At 40.7% G+C, this 21,024-nt stretch overlaps 1 protein-coding gene across 3 annotated transcripts in view; it reads right to left on the bottom strand.

Moving 5' to 3' along the window:
- Nucleotides 1-21,024, bottom strand: part of LOC124294980 (dipeptidase 1-like) — a 1,606,684-nt gene that overhangs the window by 314,373 nt on the left and 1,271,287 nt on the right. For all 3 annotated transcript variants that reach the window (XM_046742822.1, XM_046742823.1, XM_046742824.1), the window contains exon 11: nt 366-441. In XM_046742822.1, coding sequence (XP_046598778.1) covers nt 366-441 — 76 coding nt within the window. The remainder of the gene's footprint in view (nt 1-365; nt 442-21,024) is intronic.

Raw genomic sequence — 21,024 nt, 5'->3', positions numbered from 1 at the left:
TTGGAAAATCAAAACAATCCATTTTTATATGCTAAGGAAAACGAATATACGTAAATATACACGAGTAGTCACAGTTTACCCGGCGCGGCGGCACTATTACGAGAGCGCAACGAGAACTCCAACAGCGTGAACGCGTGTCAGTTGTGGGGGCACCTGAGTTCCAAGAAAAATACACCCCTTGAGAGCGGACTGTACATAATAATTAAGTAGCATGCTCGTTTGTAACAATTAGTACGGCAAACTGTTACCACTAGTGGCTCTTTGATTGTTCACACGAAAGTGTCTTGCTTTATATATTCTACCTCATTCTGAGCAGTTTACAATAAATCAGTTGTGATATGAAGACATATAATAGAAAAACTTACAAATTGATGCCGTCAAATCCTGCTCCGATTCCCACATGATTGACGCCCGCGACACCTCGTATGTGATTTATGTGGGCTGAAATAATAAATGTTCGTATATTAATGAGACAGACTACACGCACTCATACTTGTGACGCAAAGTCGTATGCACGCATGTTGTTTGGAAGGTGTGAGTGGCCAACACCAAGCATGATTTGTATTGCATACTGCATACGAGTTTTTTCACAACGACTGCGGTGTGTCGCTTTTTTAGATGTTTTCGAATTTTATTGGTCAGGAATATACATGCAATTAATTGAAGAGAAAATTTTTCGATGAGAAGAATTAACGGACGATCGCGGAAGCCGAACCCGGGACCAGAAAAGGCCCATCCGTGAACGTATACGCACAGGCGTCTCCGCTATTGTTACAATAATCCTTCTCATACAGTAGCGCTCAAAAGTATTTTGACAAAGATAGTAATTGAGTTGATTACATGCAAGTATAAACCACAAAAAACAATAATATTATTTGGTGAAAGAAATTCGATATTCTCCATAATTGTTTAAAATTAACTCTTGATTGCTCGAAAATAAAGTGAAAGTAAAGAAAAGTCAGAAAAAAGATTGATCAAAGTAATTACTAATTTCATATTATCAAAATACTTTTGAGAGCTACTGTATATCCAGTGCACCTCTCCCTTAGGAAAAAAAACCCCAATTTTACACCCAAAATAACCCCCAAAATAACCTACAACCTCTAAGGGGTAAATTCGTAACCCTTGATTCAGGGTTAACCTCGAAATCGAAGGTTTACTCCCAAATCGAGGGTGGACCTCCCAATTGTAACGAATTTCTTATATTGGTAGGTCAGGTGCTATATAGGCATAATGGTAAAGTAAATCTTATAATTATATAAATGGTTATACAGTTAAAATTGGCGAGAAATATTGATGGGACGTGAAATAAAACAAGACAAACATAAATATTTAAAAATAACTCTTATCTTTCTGAGGCGTCGTACGATGAAAATAAATGTTTGTCCTTTATGTTGAGTCGTCAGTCCTTACATAATATATACTTAGATCAATCTGATAATTGGTGTCAGAATTTTCTTAAACTTTCCCAACAGGGTTCGAACGGATGACACAAAACAAATAAATAAATAATTGAAATTCTGTCTCCATGCTTATATGTTAATTCGAGTTGTTATATTGATGATTGATGTAAAGGACTCTACGGATACTGATTGACTGACCATCGTCGCAGCCTCACGATAATCGACAACACACGTATATGTGTGAACATATTGTTGTGACGCGATGACGTCCAGATTCTTACAAAATCGAGGATTTATTTTGAAAGAATTCTCGAGTCAAGAGCTTATTATATCATTTTACTGGGATTATAGATGTGACGGTATTACAAAAGTGCATTACACACCATTATTCAATACAATAGAAACTGACTCATTAAGAAGTTGTCTGGTAATTTCTCATTTGATATCTTGAGGCAATCATACACATATATTATATATGCATTTGGATATTCATTTTTATCATTGAATGCCACGAAAATGATATATTAACATTATTGAATTCTTGTATATCTATACGAATTCACGTTTAATATAAAAGGAGGTATAATGTATCCCCACGCAGAAGAACAATCGTAAATAAAATTTAATATACGTATGCATAATTCATATAGCCATGAAGAATTATCTGTACCCGTTGCATTTCATTCATTATTATATTATAATGGAGATGTATGCCTAGATGTGCATACACCATATGAAAATATATAAAATATTCAGCTTCGATAATTTTCAGATAATTTCCAAGAACGATCATATAAAAAATCACTAAGAAAATCGAAGAGGGTCAATGTTTACGATTCACCAAGTTGACATGGGAATCCCCATATATAGTGTAGTTTATGATTTCAAATTTCAACCCTGAAAAAACTGAGTAGTATTCTTTTGGAGCGTTGTATAATGGCATGCAGGATATGTAAAATGCAATATCAATAGTGATCCTTATATTATATTGTAATATGTTTTGCGTCTCCTTGAGCTTATAGCGTGGATGTATGCCTGAGTGCGGTGACGCGAGTTCTCGATCATTGATATGTGTGTGCCGTTCATGCGGGTGGCTGACCATTGAATGTCGTCCCAGATAACAGAACTAGGCAAACCGGCCTCAGTGCCGGATCGTTCATTCCTAGTTACCTTGTTTTATAATTTTACTTTCGTATACCTGTTGGTTATTTTGTTTGATAATTTTACTTTCGTATACATGTTGGTTACTGACAATAACACGTTTTCAGGTGTCCCCCTCCGATTTCGATGAAACTCTGGTATGTTATGGAGGGTCAAAATCGATGATATACGTATTTTTTTTATGGGCCCAAACTCATTTTAAAGGGGTGCAACACCCCTCCAAAGTTGACCACCTCCCAAGATGATTTTTCTGTTTTGCATACAAGGAGGGGATTTCGATAACTAATAATGATAGTAATAAATACCTTGTCAAAAGTGATGAAAAACACACTTCGAATATTCTCAAGAACTCTTTATTTTAGGGGTTAACTTGTATATACAAAGTTCATTTTTTACATTCGAAACAAGATGTTCATCAAAGCTCAATGAATCCAACAGTACTGTGAAGAGCATGCATGAATACAGAATACGTGCTTTCGATTTTTCCCAAAAACTGAATTCTTATCGACTTTTTTCCCAATATTGCGGATTATGTCTAGTATTTAGCCATGAATCATTGAATAACATTGTTTGAGGCTCGCATTCATTTTGGCATCGCTCTCTTATCATTTTACTGTTTTATCAATTTTTTTCAAGAAACGTAAATATTTTGCATTTTAAGCAGACTATCAACTACTCGAAAATTCGATGTGTGTCATATGTAAACAAGTCACATCTCTACTTGAATTAATTCTATGGCACAGATATTTGAGGGGTAAGGGCTGGGAAAAAGATCAACAAAAAACAAGTAGTGATTATTAGCCATTTTGCATTGAAAAAATGGATGAAGAAATTTTTTTTTTGTTACTTTGATTCATACACTAAATACACCTGTAAATAGTTTTGTAAATAAATTGCGTTTTTATATAATACAAAATTGTTGAATATGCACATGATTCCTCTACCGTGGCCACACCCTTTAAACAAAAACAAGTTCCAAGTTTATCTATAGATCGCTTTATGGATGATAGTCGGTGCAATAATGATATTTATAAAAAAAATGCTGTAGGCAAAGTGATTTTTTACACCAAGAACATCTGATTACTGCGACATTCGTGCAACCTTCGATTTCACAATTCGGATGAGATGACTGTCCAAATGCAAAATCGACGGGGTTATCAAATTCATCAGGTTTTTTTGCAATGAACACGCTTTCATGCCACTCATAACGAAACAAATTATGATATCGCGGAGATGACAGTTGGTTGTGAACTAAAGACTGTAATTTTATTATATTATTCCTTAAATGTAAATTTAAATCATAATCAAGAAGAACTACGGTGTCTGAAAAATGACGAATATAATTTTTCCATATACGGAAGCCGAAAACATCGAGAGGTTGAATTTTTCCAGTGGTTCCTTTCGGTATCAATAAAGTCGTCAACTTTTTGTCTGGGGGTGTCGTCTCTTGCACAACTCTAGAACAATGCCCACTCCAAGAATCAATTAGAAGTAGACTCTTCAGTCCCACTTTTGGGATAAACACTTCTTCTAACCACATCTTGAAATGCTCTGTAATGAATCATTGTGATTGATACCGTTTGAATATATGCAGAGCGAAACAAGAATTATTATACCCGAAGTAAGTTTTCCTGATTTGGAAGCTGTGATGAAAACATTTGGCGGTCTGAATGAATGTTGTTCAACTATAGGTCCGAACGTTCCGGATGGTTCTATTAAAACAATAAATAAAGGAGATAATAATTTTCCGTCCGCTAAAATTGTAGGCTGTATAGAATAACTGTGCGTTGTTGAAGTTACTGATTGTACTATGCACGACACTTTTTTAGTTCCTTCTTCCGTTAACGTTCGTCCAGAATAAATCGCTATTTGGAAACCACTCTGATCAGAATTATATATATTTTGTAATCCATATTCGGAAACATAAGGTTCAACTCTTTACAAAAATTCTTCAGCACTCTTGTGTAAATATTCACTATTTTCCCCTGATTTTCGCGTGACGAATTTATTGATTTTTCTGCTAGTAATGCGATGGATCTTCTTAAAGTGAAGTAACCACGTTGGCGATGCTTTAAATCAAAAATCCTTATGACTGATAAGTCCTTGGGCCTGTAAAGCTCATCTTCGCAGATCCGTATCATGAACAATCAAGCCTGCGTCAATGGCATTTTTCATATTCTGCAATGTATACTCTGATATGCGAGCCAATTTTTCCATGTATGTCCCTCCCTGGTTGATTTGGTGTGCCCAACGATGCAATCGTCGTACTGATTTGACTTTTTTATATCTATGACAAACCGTATAAATTGAGCGATTTTTTTTCGTCTTTGCACTCCTCCAATATTCAACAGCTCTTCTTTTATAATCGAAACTTAAAGGTTTCTCATCTTCGGAACAGCTGTCTTCAGGTCCTTCGGAAGGCACCTGAAAATCTGCATCCTCCACTGCAAACGTTTCAAGATTTTTGTAGGGCTCTTCAAAGTCAAGAGAATTTTCCTCAATCATTTCCACACTATTATATTCTGTCATGCTTTGTAATAGAATGTTTTCGAAGATCGATACTATTTCACGTTCATCATTTGTTAACGGGGACTCGGGTATATTCATTACTTCAAATGCTGCCCACAGAAGTTTGATAACGTTTATTGGATTCACTTTCATTGTAAACGTGAGAAGAAATTCAATAACTGCTCGAAGTTCTGTTATTAACGTATTAACAAGCACTGAACGGTCTCACGACTTTTCATATTGAAAATATCCGAAAGATACGCGTAATCGTTAAAAAAAATATCTGTTCCATAGAATTAATTCAAGTAGAGATGTGACTTGTTTACATATGACACACATCGAATTTTCGAGTAGTTGATAGTCTGCTTGAAATGAAAAATATTTACGTTTCTTGAAAAAAAATGATAAAACAGTCAAATGATAAGAGAGCGATGCCAGAATGAATGTGAGCCTCAAACAATGTTATTCAATGATTCATGGCTAAGTACTAGACATAATCCGCAATATTGGGAAAAAAGTCGATAGGAATTCAGTTTTTGGGAAAAAATCGAAAGCACGTATTCTGTATTCTTGCATGCTCTTCACAGTGCTGTTGGATTCATTGAGCTCTGATGAACATCTTGTTTCCAATGTAAAAAATGAACTTTGTATATACAAGTTAACCCCTAAAATAAAGAGTTCTTGAGAATATTCGAAGTGTGTTTTTCATCACTTTTGACAAGGTATTTATTACTATCATTATTAGTTATCAAAATCCCCTCCTTGTATGCAAAACAGAAAAATCATCTTGGGAGGTGGTCAACTTTGGAGGGGTGTTGCACCCCTTTAAAATGAGTTTGGGCCCATAAAAAAAATACGTATATCATCGATTTTGACCCTCCATAACATACCAGAGTTTCATCGAAATCGGAGGGGGACACCTGAAAACGTTTCCTTGTGAGTTTTATAATTCTATTTTCGTATACCTGTTGGTTACTGTGCTTATGATTTTATCTGCATATGCCTGTGAGCTGAGGTGTTATAATTTTATCCACGTAGAGCTGTCGGTTCCTGTGATTTATTCTCTTATCTTTATATACCTGTCGGTTACTACACTTTTTATTATTTTATCGTTATATACCTGTTGGTTACTTCGTTTTATTTTTATAATTTTATTTTTGTATACCTGTAGATTACTGACATTATACAATTAGTGAATCCTGTTTCTTTTTATATACAATCAGACCGCTTGCCAATGCACATTCGTTGACGGAATGTCATAATGCATTTGGGAATCTTATTTATTTGAACGTTTCTCCTTTTCTTATCAGGTACCTGATGACTCCGTGCTCATTCATTTGATCGTGTTTTTAAACAACCAAATACCAAAAAGAAACAAAAAGCATAGAAGAAATTATTATAATATGATGCGATGGCTTAATTCCAGCGAGCTGCTCGAAAGTTGATTCAAATTGAATCATCGGTCTTGCTCTAAATAATATATAGATAGATCATTTCATATGTTATTGAGAATAATAGAACTTCGACGAATATCATAAGAATTACCTTCGAATTTTCACGGGTTATATTACCCTGCAATGAAATCAAGGGTTCACCACCAATCTTTTACATATTATATTTTCCCGTTGACACCCAAATTTTTGAGTTTACCCTGAAGAAAGGATCGGTGTATCCCTTGGGGTTGCAGGGGACAATTCCCGCAATGTTGATAGTTCACCCTCACATTTACCATCAGTTAAATTTTGGGAATATGAATTACCCTCATCGTTATAGGTGTATCTTCAACGTCGAGGGTTCACCTTCATGTCTTGAGGATTGAACCCTCAATTGTTAGGAACTAACCTTTATCGTTAAGGGTTTACCTTCCACGTTAGAGGTGTACCTTCAACGTTGAGGCTTCACCTTCCACGTCGAGGGTTCACCTTCAACTCTTGGGGATGAACTTTCAATGGTTGAGGGTCTATCTCCAATAGTTGGAGATTAACCCTCCATTGATGATGGTTGACCTTCAATTTTTGGGGGTGAACCCCTAAATTTAGGGCTTCATCCTCAACTTTCAGGGTAAACTCCTAAATTTTGAGGCTTGCCCCCAAAACTTGAGGGTTTTTACCGTGAGGGGTGTTCTTTTGCTGAATGCAAATTTTGTATTTATGATATTATTGACTACAACGCACTTATACTCACAAGGAAGGTATCCCAGCCCTAACTTTACGATTTGATTTATTTTGTAAATTGTTAAAGTGGACTAAAAACTGAGCGACACATATTTTTTTGTATCGGCCATGAAACACTTCAAAGGCGTGAAACCATCCTTCAAAGTGAGGCATGTCAAGGGGCAATTTGGCAGTTTCACCCACAAGAATATAGTATTTTTTCACCAATCCAACTGAAGAAGTTTTCTCATGAAGAGAAATGGAAAATAAATATTTCTCGACAAAAAAAAAAAAATAAATAAATAAATTGAGAGGGTGAGCCAGCCCTAAATATAATTACATGTGTGCAAAAAATTATGAAATTCGTGTCTAAAAATCTGGAAAAAAAGATGACAATGCATCCGAACACGAAGGAAATATGACATATAGTTGGATATTCTTGAAAAAATTATAAGAGGGGTTACTACCCTTGCACGCCGTTTATCTTGCGTTTACGTGAGAAAATAATCAAATTCAAGTTTAAATATGTGAAAAAATATACAATGAAAAAAATATAATATACGATAAAAAAGTAGTATAACAAGGCCGGTTCTGAGTACAAACACCTTCTTTATCGACCAAGCCGCCTATCCGCCGGCCAAACCGCCTATCTGTACATCCCAGAGCGAAACCTTGAAGGTTACCCTCCCCCCCCATTGAATGAAACGTGCTCTGCCAACCGCTCGTCGGTAAGAAAATCTCCCATGATCGTTGGTAAATAATCCCCCAGATAACCATGATCGTCGGTAAAAAATCCTCCAAATGACCATGATCGTTGGTAAAAAATGCCTGAAATTGCCGTGGTATTAACCCTTCTGGGATAAATTGTGATCTTCGTCGGTAAAGAAAATCATGCCATCGAGCGGGATCGATGACTGCATTACTCAGCGCACTCCGTGAATCCTCAGGCGTTCGAACGGACCCCGTGGATCCTCGAACGTTCGACCGAGAATCCTGGCATGTGTCAGGTTTTGAGAGCTTCGAGAAGATTCTCCGGCGATCGAGAGGTTTCGAGGGCGGAGGTGTGACGTTGGGAGGCTCATGCAATGGCCTTGAACGAATCTAGGCTGACAAACAATTCGTCCGACGTGTTTCGACTCGACGTTGAGCGGCATGCGGTCAAAGGATTTCGGTGCGACTTTAAATTCTGAACGACCCGCTCTGGCCTTGAACGAATTTCAGGTCAACAAACAATTTTTGGAATCGTACGACGAAAACAATACTCGGAATCGTCCGACGAGTTTTGACTTGACGCTGAGCGGCCCGTGGTCGAAGGATTTCGGTGCGACGTTGAATTCTGGACGGTTCTGAAATTTGTATGCGGCTGCTTCGACCCTGAACGAATGTAGGCTGACAAACAATGCGTTCGACAAGTTTCGACTTGACAGCGAGCGGTCTGGGACCGTGAGAAAGAGCTTCTTTGACCTTGAAAGATTCTCGGAATCGTAGGCCGACGAACAACGCGTTCGACTAGTTTCTACTTGACGGCGAGCGGTCTGCCGACGACGGATTGAGGTGCGACGTCAAATTCTGGATGGTTTTGAAATAAACTCTTAACTAGCAGGACAGACATTCTGAATTAAAGGTTGATATTGACGATGACAAATATTTTATTGAAAAAAAACAACTCAAGATTACAGTTTTACGTGAATTTAGGAAGGAAGTTCCTGACCAGGAGGTAGATTGAAGATGAAGTTTGTCGAAATTCCGGTCAGGCAGAAGAAAGTTTAATACTTTAAAAGACGTGAGAATAAAAATCGACGTTTCGGCCGGGCCCTGCCGACCATCCTCAGGAATAATTTCTATAATAATTGACAAAACAGGATGCTTCAACACAACAATTCTGAATTGAGAGCATGGAAATATGTTCAAACGAATATTTGTTGTTGTACAAAATCGGTGAAAAATTAAACAGTTGCAAGAAACTTGTCTGAGTGACAGTTTTAGGTTAAGTGTCAAATTTTAAAGAAAGGTTAATAAGAGGAAAAAATTCATTCCTCATCGACCAATTTTTCCTCTTATTAACCTTTCTTCAAAATTTTTAGGTTAAGTGTCAAATTTTAAAGAAAGGTTAATAAGAGGAAAAAATTCATTCCTCATCAACCAATTTTTCCTCTTATTAACCTTTCTTCAAAATTTGACACTTAACCTAAAACTGTCACTGAGACAAGTTTCTTGCAACTGTTTAATTTTTCACCGATTTTGTACAACAACAAATATTCGTTTGAACATATTTCCATGCTCTCAATTCAGAATTGTTGTGTTGAAGCATCCTGTTTTGTTAATTATTATAGAAGTTATTCCTGAGGATGGTCGGCAGGGCCCGGCCGAAACGTCGATTTTTATTCTCACGTCTTTCAAAGTATTAAACTTTCTTCTTCCTGACCGGAATTTCGACAAACTTCATCTTCAGTTTTACGTGAAATTCATAGTGCTAATATATGAGTGTAATTACGTGTTTCTCACTCAACGGTATCGTACCCATGATTTAGGCGACGGGAATGAATAACTGTTCGAGTAGATACCGATTGTCTTTTGTGTTCGAGTAAAAAATTTCGTAGTAACAATACGTTTTGAGTTGCACAGTTTGGACGTAATATAGCATGATGCGTACAGTTTGAATTAGTATCCCAAATTTTATGCAATTTCTGGAACGACGGACAACCCAAATCCATCAATTCAACGACTTCAACTTTTTCACCCAGAATTTTCCGCAGCCAACTTTTTTTTCTCCAAACCTTTCGCGTAAACTGTTCATTCATTACGCAGCGACATACATTCGATGGTAAAGTCAAGTTTCTCGGAAGGTAAATCACCACCTTCCCAGGATAGTCCATGATAATTCCGTGACAGCCAAAAATTTTTGCTTTTGAACGGAGCGAGTAAACGATTCCAATCGTACGGAGGTTCAAAGAGAAAAATTGACGGGTTGGTATATTCGTCGAGTGACACAACAGACAACTCTTCTGGTGTAAAACTGGGACCCGGTCTTCTGAATCCTGGTACGTCGACTGTGTACCAGTGGAGAAGTTATTTTTAGCCTAAAATTAGATACAAATATCGACCGGTTCAGATTTCAGAGCCTTGTCTTATTTCGAACAGTCGACGAAAATCAAAGGTTCGTACTATAGAATTTCGCTCTCCGTCAACAGAGGCTCGGGTTCTTTGCCGTAACAGGTGGCTTGAAAGTTTGTGTACATCTCGTACAGTGATGCAAAGCGATTCTGACCTATGACCCAGTTCAGGTTACCGTACAAATAATACTCGGAATTCAAGAAGAACTTGACGTCAGTAATGTTACAGTAATCAAAATGATTGGCATTTTTGCCGGCTTGTTTTTTGATTCGTTTAAAAACCGAGCATGATAAATCGCGGTTTTTTCAGATGGGTGGACGTTTTCACAGTCCAAACATGTTTCGTGGTTGCCGGTAGCAAAGGATATTCGTACAACTCCCAACTGCGGAAGCTCATGGTGACAGGTGTATCTTTCTCAATGAAATTCAACAGTGCAATTTTTCGTTGATTCAAGAGCTTCACGTAGGGTATTAACCATTTCACCTGATCGATCACGATTCTAAAGTCTTCGTCTTGATTTTGAACGATGGCATTTGAATCACTTTTTGATCTTGTAACAATCAGCTCGTGTTTCGCGTTAACGATGATCCTGCGATAGTCTTCAGTGAAGCCCAATATCATGCTCAACGGAATAACTACATCAGAGTTGCCATCGGCATCAGTTAATTTTTTCGTTTTCGGAACATCGAGCCATCCAGCATTTTCCACAAGCCAACTTTGACCACGGTTAAGCGAAGCGAAACCTTTCAGCAGGCTGGTCAGACCAACTTTTTTACATTTATCAATCTCCACAGCGTTTAGATCGTACTGTACATCTTCAAACAAATGGCAGACGACGGTATTGACTAAAGTTGTGATCGCCGCTGCAGTGCCGTACGATATGAGCAATTTTCCAGAGATGTGCAACGATCTCTTGCTCGGCAATACGCATAAATCCCGATGCTGAACGCTTATTCGTATCTCATCGCTGTTGTTGAAAGTTGAAGATGCGTACGGTTTGCGTGCGTGTATTTCTTACTGAGCGATTGATTAGTCAAAGACGACAGGTGTTTGAATGCTCAAAATTTCCTCCTCCATGGTACGTAGCAGGCAACAAAACAGCAGAATCGCAGTTTTCATTAAGGGATATTCCTTTTTCAAAAGGTGTCAGCTTTAGAAACGAAGCTATCAGGAACTCCACGTTTCGACGTGTTAGCGGTTCGGGAATCGATCGATGACTGACTTGATCGGGATATGTTGACTGACTAATATAACTCTTTATGGACAATTTGTTATATACAATACCCTTTTGTATTTTGCGATTTGATGTGCTGTCTTACAGTTATAACTTCTCTGGAAAAATTGACCAGGTTCCGTCTTGATCGACTAACCGGAGCTGTATGTGATCTATGGTCTTGACGGTGATCGGAAGGTGAATGACGTGCGACGGCACTTCCACGATCTTATATCCCGGCGGAACGATAGGAAAAAATTCGTAAATAGTATGCACTTTGCGCTCGTTGACGTAGGCACTCGTTATAATGCTGCTTTCGGCTCGCAACGCGTTGACCTTGAAAATAGCTACAGGCATATCCGAATGGTGAGTTTGGTTAGTTGCTAATACGTGCGGTGTAAATCCGAGAAGCTGACCAATAGAATCGTCAGGTTCTAAATTTACGAAATGGTTACATTTGATTTCACTGCATAACGTATTATCGTCAGGGTTTATGCTGATTTCAATGTTGGTATTTTTTAACGCGTCTTGAACATACTTTTCAATCTCTTCAATTCCGTAGCTGCCAGTGAATATAGTGACTACCTCATCGGCCACGTATAGTTTATTAGGACCGACATCAACATTGCGATTGAAATTGAAGGTTCACAGTTCAACGAGACTGAGAAAATGATTTTTGTTTAGAGCAAGTTCGATCAGAGGAAAATATTGCGCTTTGAGAATCGAAGATGTTCCCGATATCGTTAATGTTAACGAATCATCTATGACTACTAGTGGCAGACTGACGTTATTAAATTACGTGAAATGTTTATATAGCTCATTGCTTGGAACTTTCAGACACAAGTGTCCGCAATCGAATGAACCGTAACCCTGATACCTTTCATCGTTGTACTTGACGCTACCAGCACCGAGATATTTCACCAGGTCTAACGGAGGTTGAAGATGACCAAAACTGTCAAAGTACATCACATCGTTGCCACGTTTCTTATATGCAACCCAATGTGTCCTAGGGCCATCTTTATCATTGAGATTGACTACAGCTGTCTCGTTTTTACGCGGACCGATTTTGGGCATTTCGTTGCGCATGAAGGCACCTTCGAAGTATGGAATTTTCATGATTTTTGCATACTTTAGCAAGTCCCAGTTGGTCAACGCTCGGCGTGATAGCTTCATACTTAGTTTTCTTGAAAGATGAAGACCAAAACTCTTTTTATAAGGTTTGAGATGGAGACCTTCATCTAAGGCGATCGCTTCCATCGTTTTGTTATGTCGTTTGCTTCCTTCCAATTCTCGATCAGCCGCGCTCGCATCGTTTACAGCCTTTGCTTTACCCGCAGCACCCCGCGCTAACGCAACAGTAGCGCTGAGGCCAACAAAAATGGGTATTAAAAAAGGTAGAAATACGGTAACTTTCGAGGGTACCGTTAGAACGCGTGGTGATCAGACATTATGTTTACCGCCTTCATTTTTTACAGCTTCTGGAGCACCTTTGAGTGCAGACTCAATGCTCATTTTCGCGTCGTAGCTCCGAATCATAGACTGTTTAGCCGCTCGTATAATTTTGTTCCAGGAAACGTTCTTTGGTGTTCGACGCCACATGCCTAAGTTAGTTTTTACCTTCACCGTGTTAGCTTCAGCCCAAGCGGCTGCCTTTAAACCCAAATTTGCGTCCTTCACGAGAACCCGTTTCCAGGCTTTTTCTGGTAATATTTTATGCGCGACGCTTCTAGCTTTGAGGTTCTCACGATTCTTCGAATACGCTATATCGTGTTCCTTACACGCTGCAAAGAGAAGATAGTAGTATAGATACGAGAGTTCAAAATCAAAAAATGGCGGCGTGCCAGCTCCCTCCCACCGCCCTTCCAGGCAGCCGGTATGTTACCCCCAATATAGCAAGCCTTTCCCAATGACGTCAAACCATGTGACGTAACCGGTTGACGTGCCGAAGTTTTCGCTCCAAGATCTTCGGCGACTCGTTGAATGTGCCCGGAGAGCTCGCGCGCAACCGCACAGACTGCACAGGGTATATGTTCAGGACAAAACATTAATCCTGCATTTTCAAAAATGGGGAAATGAGGTGATCGCGATCTTTTCGGACATCGAACCCGATGACGATGGACGCGAAGCCGATTGGATCGAGTGTCGTCAGATCAACGAGGAATCAGATACTTCCGATGTATGATTGTGCGCCGGAAAACGTTCAACGACTGCAGCAGTGTTTGCCCTCAGGGCAAAAATAATATTTTCACCATACTTCGAATACATTCTTTTGTGTTAATTGACCGGATGGCAACATCGCGATTACATAGGTTGGGGATGTTCACCACAATCAGATAGGCCGGGAATGTTGATGCCGATCCGTAAACTTTCACGCTAATAGTTTACTTTCAGGGCGAAAATAATATTTTCAACATACTTCTAATACATTCTTTTGTGCTAATCGACCGGGTGGCGACACCGCAATTAGATAGGCTGGGAATGTTGATGGTGATCCGTAAACTTTTACGCTAATAGTTTACCCCCAGGCTTATTTCCCACTCGATGGGGTGAGTGGTATATAAAACGTGGGCCTATTCCGATGATGACACTGGTCTCATCGTCTCTTGGCGTCGTGAACTGCTCTTACTAGTGAAAAACAAGAAACCCATTGAAACGCGACGTATCTAACAAAAGTTAACCACGTCAGCCATCTGGAGAATCCACCAACCAAGAAGATGTCGGAACTTGAAATTGGAGCGGCGTACAACATCACGGGCTTACGGCTGGTCAAAACGAAATTTGGGGTATGTGTTCTGGCGACGATCGATGTAGATTACAACGTCTTCTTACCACCGAGAATCGCAAGGGTCCTGCAAGAAGATTCAAATCAGCTGGCTGAAATGTGCAACATGGCTGGGCAAAATCGCCTGCAAATAAAATATCTTGGTGAGGAATTCAACAAGCTCGAATTTTCATGCAGTTATGTGCCATAAATAAACTATGCGATCACCAACCACCCACCTCTGCAAAAATTCATCCGCGAGGGGATGAAAGCAGGCGTGCTGGAGATCAAACTTTCGCCAACCGGATCCGAACGGGAGTTGTAACGAATCTCGGAAATATCAACCAGTACCAGCCTCTCGCTGCGGGGCTTTTGACATTCGTTGAGCTGCCCAAGGACATTCATCGAAAGAGGGCGGTGGTGAATGTGAAAAAAAAGATGAAAGATGTCTTCTCTGGCCCATCACTGCAGCCCGCCACCCGGCCAACACCCCCACCGATAGAACTAGCCATAATCGCCGCTTCATCTCCGAGATGGACTGTACAGGTATCAAAGTCCCTGCCACTCTACATGATGTGAAAAAGCTTGAGATTCCATATTGATACCTGGACAGACCGACACCCTACCTTGGGGGTTTGTCCCAGCCCCCTGATAGCTATAGGATAAAACTGTACACGTTTAATTATTGTGAATATTTGCGCTCGACGCCTCGGGCGATCCGCCATCATGCGGAAACGATTTTGACTGAATTTGAAAATGTGAGTTCATATACTTAACATTTATTTATCAAGAAGAAGGAAATTCCCAAATACCTGAATTTAAATGGAGCAATTTCAATTCAATAAATCGATCTGAATTTGAGGGAAAATAATTATTATTATTTGAAATAGAAAAATGAGGTCGAATTACATGGATAAATTCAATTAATTCAACTCAAAAAAATATGGTGTCATTCAAATTCCTAGTTATTTCCTCGTCGATTCCATGTGGGTCTGGAGCCGCTTGTTTACTCACACGAACGATGCAATACAATATCGATGTGTGTGATTTGAGTATCAATTACTCTAAATTTATCAAACTCAAAAATATTTTGAATAAATCTATGAATTATCATAATTTTCCTTATGATATTAGGACTACGGGCAGAAATTTACCAAATTGATTAATTTTTACCAATTCAATCGAGCCGTGTCCGATTATTTTGTTGAAATCGATTAATCGATACATCGATTATTCTCAGATAAGTGGCCATCACTAGCATTGATCTCAACAATTTCAACTTCACTTGCCACTCCAGACCCACATTGAATCGACGAGGAAATAACTGGGAATTTGAATGACACCATATTTTTTTAAGTTGAATTGATTGAATTTATTCATGTAATTCGACTTCATTTTTCTATTCCAAATAATAATAATTATTTTCCCTCAAATTCCGATCGATTTATTGAATTGAAATTGCTCCATTTGAATTCAGGTATTTGGGAATTTCCTTCTTCTCGATTTAAAATTACTTTTTTCTTTAAATTTAATTATCTTTTTCTCTAAACATAAAATTTCGGCACGAATCTGAAGTTATTCAAAGTAACTTGACTTATTACAACTCTTCCTAATTCAGTTATATCTCAAATAATTCTCATGATTCCGGTTATCATTTTTAGTGATTCAGTGAATTCTCATTTATTCAGTTATTTTGTGTTAACTCAGGTGAATTGTAATTGATTTACAAACCTATTGACACGTCAATTCAGCGAGTTGTTGTTCCCTCGCATTATTGAAAAATCGGATGTCAATGATGAATTTCAAACTAGTGGAAAAATTATGTTGCAGAGACACAAAAAATGTTCAGAAACCATAATTCAGATTGATTGAATGACTATTTATGAACCCAAACGGCATATCAATCATCTAAAATCTCTACTGTGATGCACACAACGATGATTGGAAGTGTTTTATGACATTAAATCTTAAATCCGCTGATTTATTTGGGGATTCATTTTTATTCCCGCTCGTAGATGTGTGTTTCGTAGTATTGTGGAGCTGGGCATTTGCTTATGTTTCACACACACGAGTGTGCGTCCATGGGTGTGCGGCCGGCAGCGTGTGCCGCGGCAACAATACCGAGGTCAGCGCTCGAGAAGGGGTACAACAGGGAGAGAGGGGAGGTGCCGATATTTAATTCGTAAACGAATAATAATTATTCGCCAAGACGAACAAAACAGCAATTTCCGTGGCGGCAAATCCAGATGAAATGGTGCACTCTGATTGGCCTAACGCTATCGCTTATAATTCAAAAAACTATGCGCCGGACGAGCTTCAGGCAAAGAAATTCTCGGTTGGATTTGAGTCGGGTATCACGCTGGCTGGTCCGTGTCCCCCAATTTAGGGACATCCTGGCACCTACAGTGCGGGCGATCGAGTTCGAATAAGCAAGTACAAGAATGTATTCGAAAAAGGCTATACGCCTAATTGAACGACTGAAATATTCACCGTAAGTGAGGTGAAAGATACCAATCCACCGACGTACAAACTTACCGATTATCATGATTATGCCATCGCGGGGGGCTTCTACGAAGAGGAGCTCGGCAAAGTAAAGTACCCAGACGGCTATCTTGTGGAGAAAGTATTACGCAAACGGGGGAATCGGGTCTATGTGAAGTGGTCGGGTTTTGATAGTTCGCACAATAGCTGGATAAATAAAACAGCCATGTAACATAATTTGAATGTATTTTTTCAATTACAATAAAAGATTCAATTATACGAATATTTCCACACTTATCTCCTTTGCATGCACTTGTGCCGTACTCGATGCCATTAAAATAATAATAATGATAATGATGATGATGATGATGATGATGATGATGATGATGGCGGTGGCGGTGGCGGTTGTGGTGGTGATGATGATGATAATGATAATGATAATGATAAAAATAATAATTCGTCGGAGCGACCGAAGCAATGAAGAGTGGTAAGGCGCCAGGACCGGACGGGGTACCGGCGGAGGTTCTTTGGCTGATGGCGAGCCTGAGGCCAGAGATACTTCTCGACCTCTACAACACGTGCCTTACGACAGGGACATTCAGCGACCGGTGAAAGGTGGCGAGGTTGGTCCTTATCCCAAAGGGTAAGGGTGACCCCAGCACGCCGTCGGCCTACCGGCCGCTGAGCTTACTGGACACGACAGGGAAACTGTACGAACAGCTTCTGCGACCACGACTTACGGACGCGACACAGGACGGCGGAGGCCTCTCTGACCAGCAGTTCGGCTTCCGGAGGGGTCCATCAACGATTGGAGCGATCCAAGAGTTGGTTGACTCCTTCCGGTCGACAGACAGACATTGCCACGCTGTGCGACCCGTCGCGCTGCTGGTGACACTTGACGTTAAGAACGCCTTCAACTCGGCCAGGTGGGTGGATATCCTAGGGTCGCTGAGAGGTGACTTCGGGGTCCCGCCTTACTTGCTCCGAGTTGTTGAAGACTACCTTCGGAACAGACGACTGACGTACGAAACGACCAAAGGCCAAGTGACGCGACAGATTACCCCGGGGGTCGCTCAAGGTTCCATACTAGGACCCGACTTTTGGAACGGGATGTACGACGGCCTGCTCAGACTGGAGCTCCCACTCGGCGTTCACCTGGTCGCTTACGCTGACGACGTGGCGGCAGTGATAGTCGAGCGAACTTCAGATCTGGCACAATACGCGCTGAATCAGACAATGAGACGAGTCGGACGGTGGATGACTGACCACGGACTGCAACTCGCGACGGAAAAGACAGAACTGGTGCTCCTCACCAGGAGACGAATACCGACCACATTACGTATGACGGTCGAGACGGACGAGATCGAGACCAGAGGGGAAGTCAAGTACCTAGGGGTGACCCTGGATACGAAGATGACCTTCTGGCCTCACATACGACGAACGGCTCAGAAGGCGGCGGAAAGGATAGCATCCCTAAGCCGCCTGATGGCAAACACAAACGGACCGAGACCAGGGAAACAGAGACTTCTGATGTCGACGGTGAACTCGATCCTCCTCTACGGTGCGGAGATGTGGGCAGACTCCCTGAAGACTGAGAAGTACTGTCACGCAATGACGACGGTACAGAGACGAAGCGCGTTGAGGATCGCTTATTCCTATCGGACGGTCTCAGCACAGGCCGTTCTGGTGGTGGCAGGCGTGATTCCCATAGACCTTCTCGCGTCTGAGCGCAAAAGGGTCTACGGAAGAGACGTGGACGCGACCCGACGGGACGTGGCAACGACGGAAAGAGACGCGACGATACAGACGTGGCAGGAACGGTGGACGGAAGAAACAACGGGAAACTGGACGGGACGACTTATTAAGGACCTGAGACCGTGGATCCAGAGGGGGTTTGGGGATGTGAATTTGTACGTCACCCAGCTTATGACGGGCCACGGTTACTTTAGACGGTACTTAGACAACTTGAACCGAGTACGGACGCCCAACTGTACGTACTGCGGACACGGACGAGACGACGCGGCACACACGTTCTTCGAATGTGACCGCTGGAAAGAACTGAGACATAGACTGGAGACGGTCGTGGCAGGCATCACTCCGGACAACATCGTCGGGATGATGCTCCATAGCACAGAACAAGTTGCCACCTACACAGAGACAATCCTACGACGTAAGAATGCGGACGGCTGCCTGGCGCAACGTAACTGACGGACTGCCTGCACGGGATGGACGGACGGACAGACTGACAAGACACACACCGACAGAGCTCCCAGCAAGAAGTAATATCACCATAGTCCCTGGCTGTGAAAGTTGCACAGGAGGTGGCGGTTTAGTGGGTAGGCCACCCTGGAGTCCCAAATCTGCGCTAGCCCGTATGACTGGCGCGATTCCGTAACTTGGATTCCGCAACTCCTCGGAAAAAAAAAAAAAAAAAATTATGATAATAATAATAATAACAACGACGACGACGACGACGACGACGACGACGACGACGACGACGACGACGACAACGACAACTACAACAACAACAACAACAATAATAATAATAATAATCTGCAATTTTTCCATACGATTATTACACATTTTATTTTTTCATTTCCAGAAAACTTTTTTTTATTTTCAGAAAATTTATTTTCATTTCCAGAAACCTTTTTTTCATTTTCAGAAAACTTATTTTCATTTCCTGAAAACTTTTTTTACGTGTTAATCAAATGGGAAAAAAGTTTTCGGAAAACTTTTTACGTGGTAAACGAATAAAAATGAATAATTTCTCAATATATTGATAATAAATAAATAAATAAATAAATAAATAAATAAATAAATAAATGAATGAATGAATAAATGAATGAATGTTGAGTATATGAATTCACATCTCCAAATCCAGTCTTAATCGTTTCCGCATGATGGCGGATCGCCCGAGGCGTCAAGCGCAAATATTCACAATAATTAAACGTGTACAGTTTTATCCTATAGCTATCAGGGGGCTGGGACAAACCCCCAAGGTAGGGTGTCGGTCTGTCCAGGTATCAATATGGAATCTCAAGCTTTTTCGCATCATGTAGAGTGGCAGGGACTTTGATACCTGTACAGTCCATCTCGGAGATGAAGCGGCGATTATGGCTAGTTCTATCGGTGGGGGTGTTGGCCGGGTGGCGGGCTGCAGTGATGGGCCAGAGAAGACATCTTTCATCTTTTTTTTCACATTCACCACCGCCCTCTTTCGATGAATGTCCTTGGGCAGCTCAACGAATGTCAAAAGCCCCGCAGCGAGAGACTGGTACTGGTTGATATTTCCGAGATTCGTTACAACTCCCGTTCGGATCCGGTTGGCGAAAGTTCGATCTCCAGCACGCCTGCTTTCATCCCCTCCCGGATGAATTTTTGTAGCGGTGGTGGTTGGGGATCGCATAGTTTATTTATGGCACATAACTGCATGAAAATTCGAGCTTGTTGAATTCCCCACCAAGATATTTTATTTGCAGGCGATTTTGCCCAGCCATGCTGCACATTTCAGCCAGCTGATTTGAATCTTCTTGCAGGACCCTTGCGATTCTCGGTGGTAAGAAGACGTTGTAATCTACATCGATCGTCGCCAGAACACATACCCCAAATTTCGTTTTGACCAGCCGTAAGCCCGTGATGTTGTACGCCGCTCCAATTTCAAGTTCCGACATCTTCTTGGTTAGTGGATTCTCCAGACGGCTGACGTGGTTAACTTTTGTTAGATCCGTCGCGTTTCAATGGGTTTCTTGTTTTTCACTAGTAAGAGCAGTTCACGACGCCAAGAGACGATGAGACCAGTGTCATCATCGGAATAGGCCCACGTTTTATATACCACTCACCCCATCGAGTGGGAAATAAGCCTGGGGGTAAACTATTGGCGTAAAAGTTTACGGATCACCATCAACATTCCCAGCCTATCTAATTGCGGTGTCGCCACCCGGTCGATTAGCACAAAAGAATGTATTCGAAGTATGTTGAAAATATTATTTTCGCCCTGAAAGTAAACTATTAGCGTGAAAGTTTACGGATCGGCATCAACATTCCCGGCCTATCTGATTGTGGTGAATATCCCCAACTTATCCAATTGCGATGTTGCCATCCGGTCAATTAACACAAAAGAATATATTCGAAGTATGGTGAAAATATTATTTTCGCCCTGAGGGCAAACACTGCTGCAGTCGTTGAACGTTTTCCGGCGCACAATCATACATCGGGAGTAACTTATTC

The sequence above is a fragment of the Neodiprion lecontei genome, chromosome 6 (genome assembly GCF_021901455.1).
Source record: "Neodiprion lecontei isolate iyNeoLeco1 chromosome 6, iyNeoLeco1.1, whole genome shotgun sequence".
Lineage (NCBI taxonomy): Eukaryota > Metazoa > Arthropoda > Insecta > Hymenoptera > Diprionidae > Neodiprion > Neodiprion lecontei.
The sequence above is the reverse complement of the archived record's forward strand: the minus strand, read 5'-3'. Positions and strand labels throughout refer to the sequence as shown.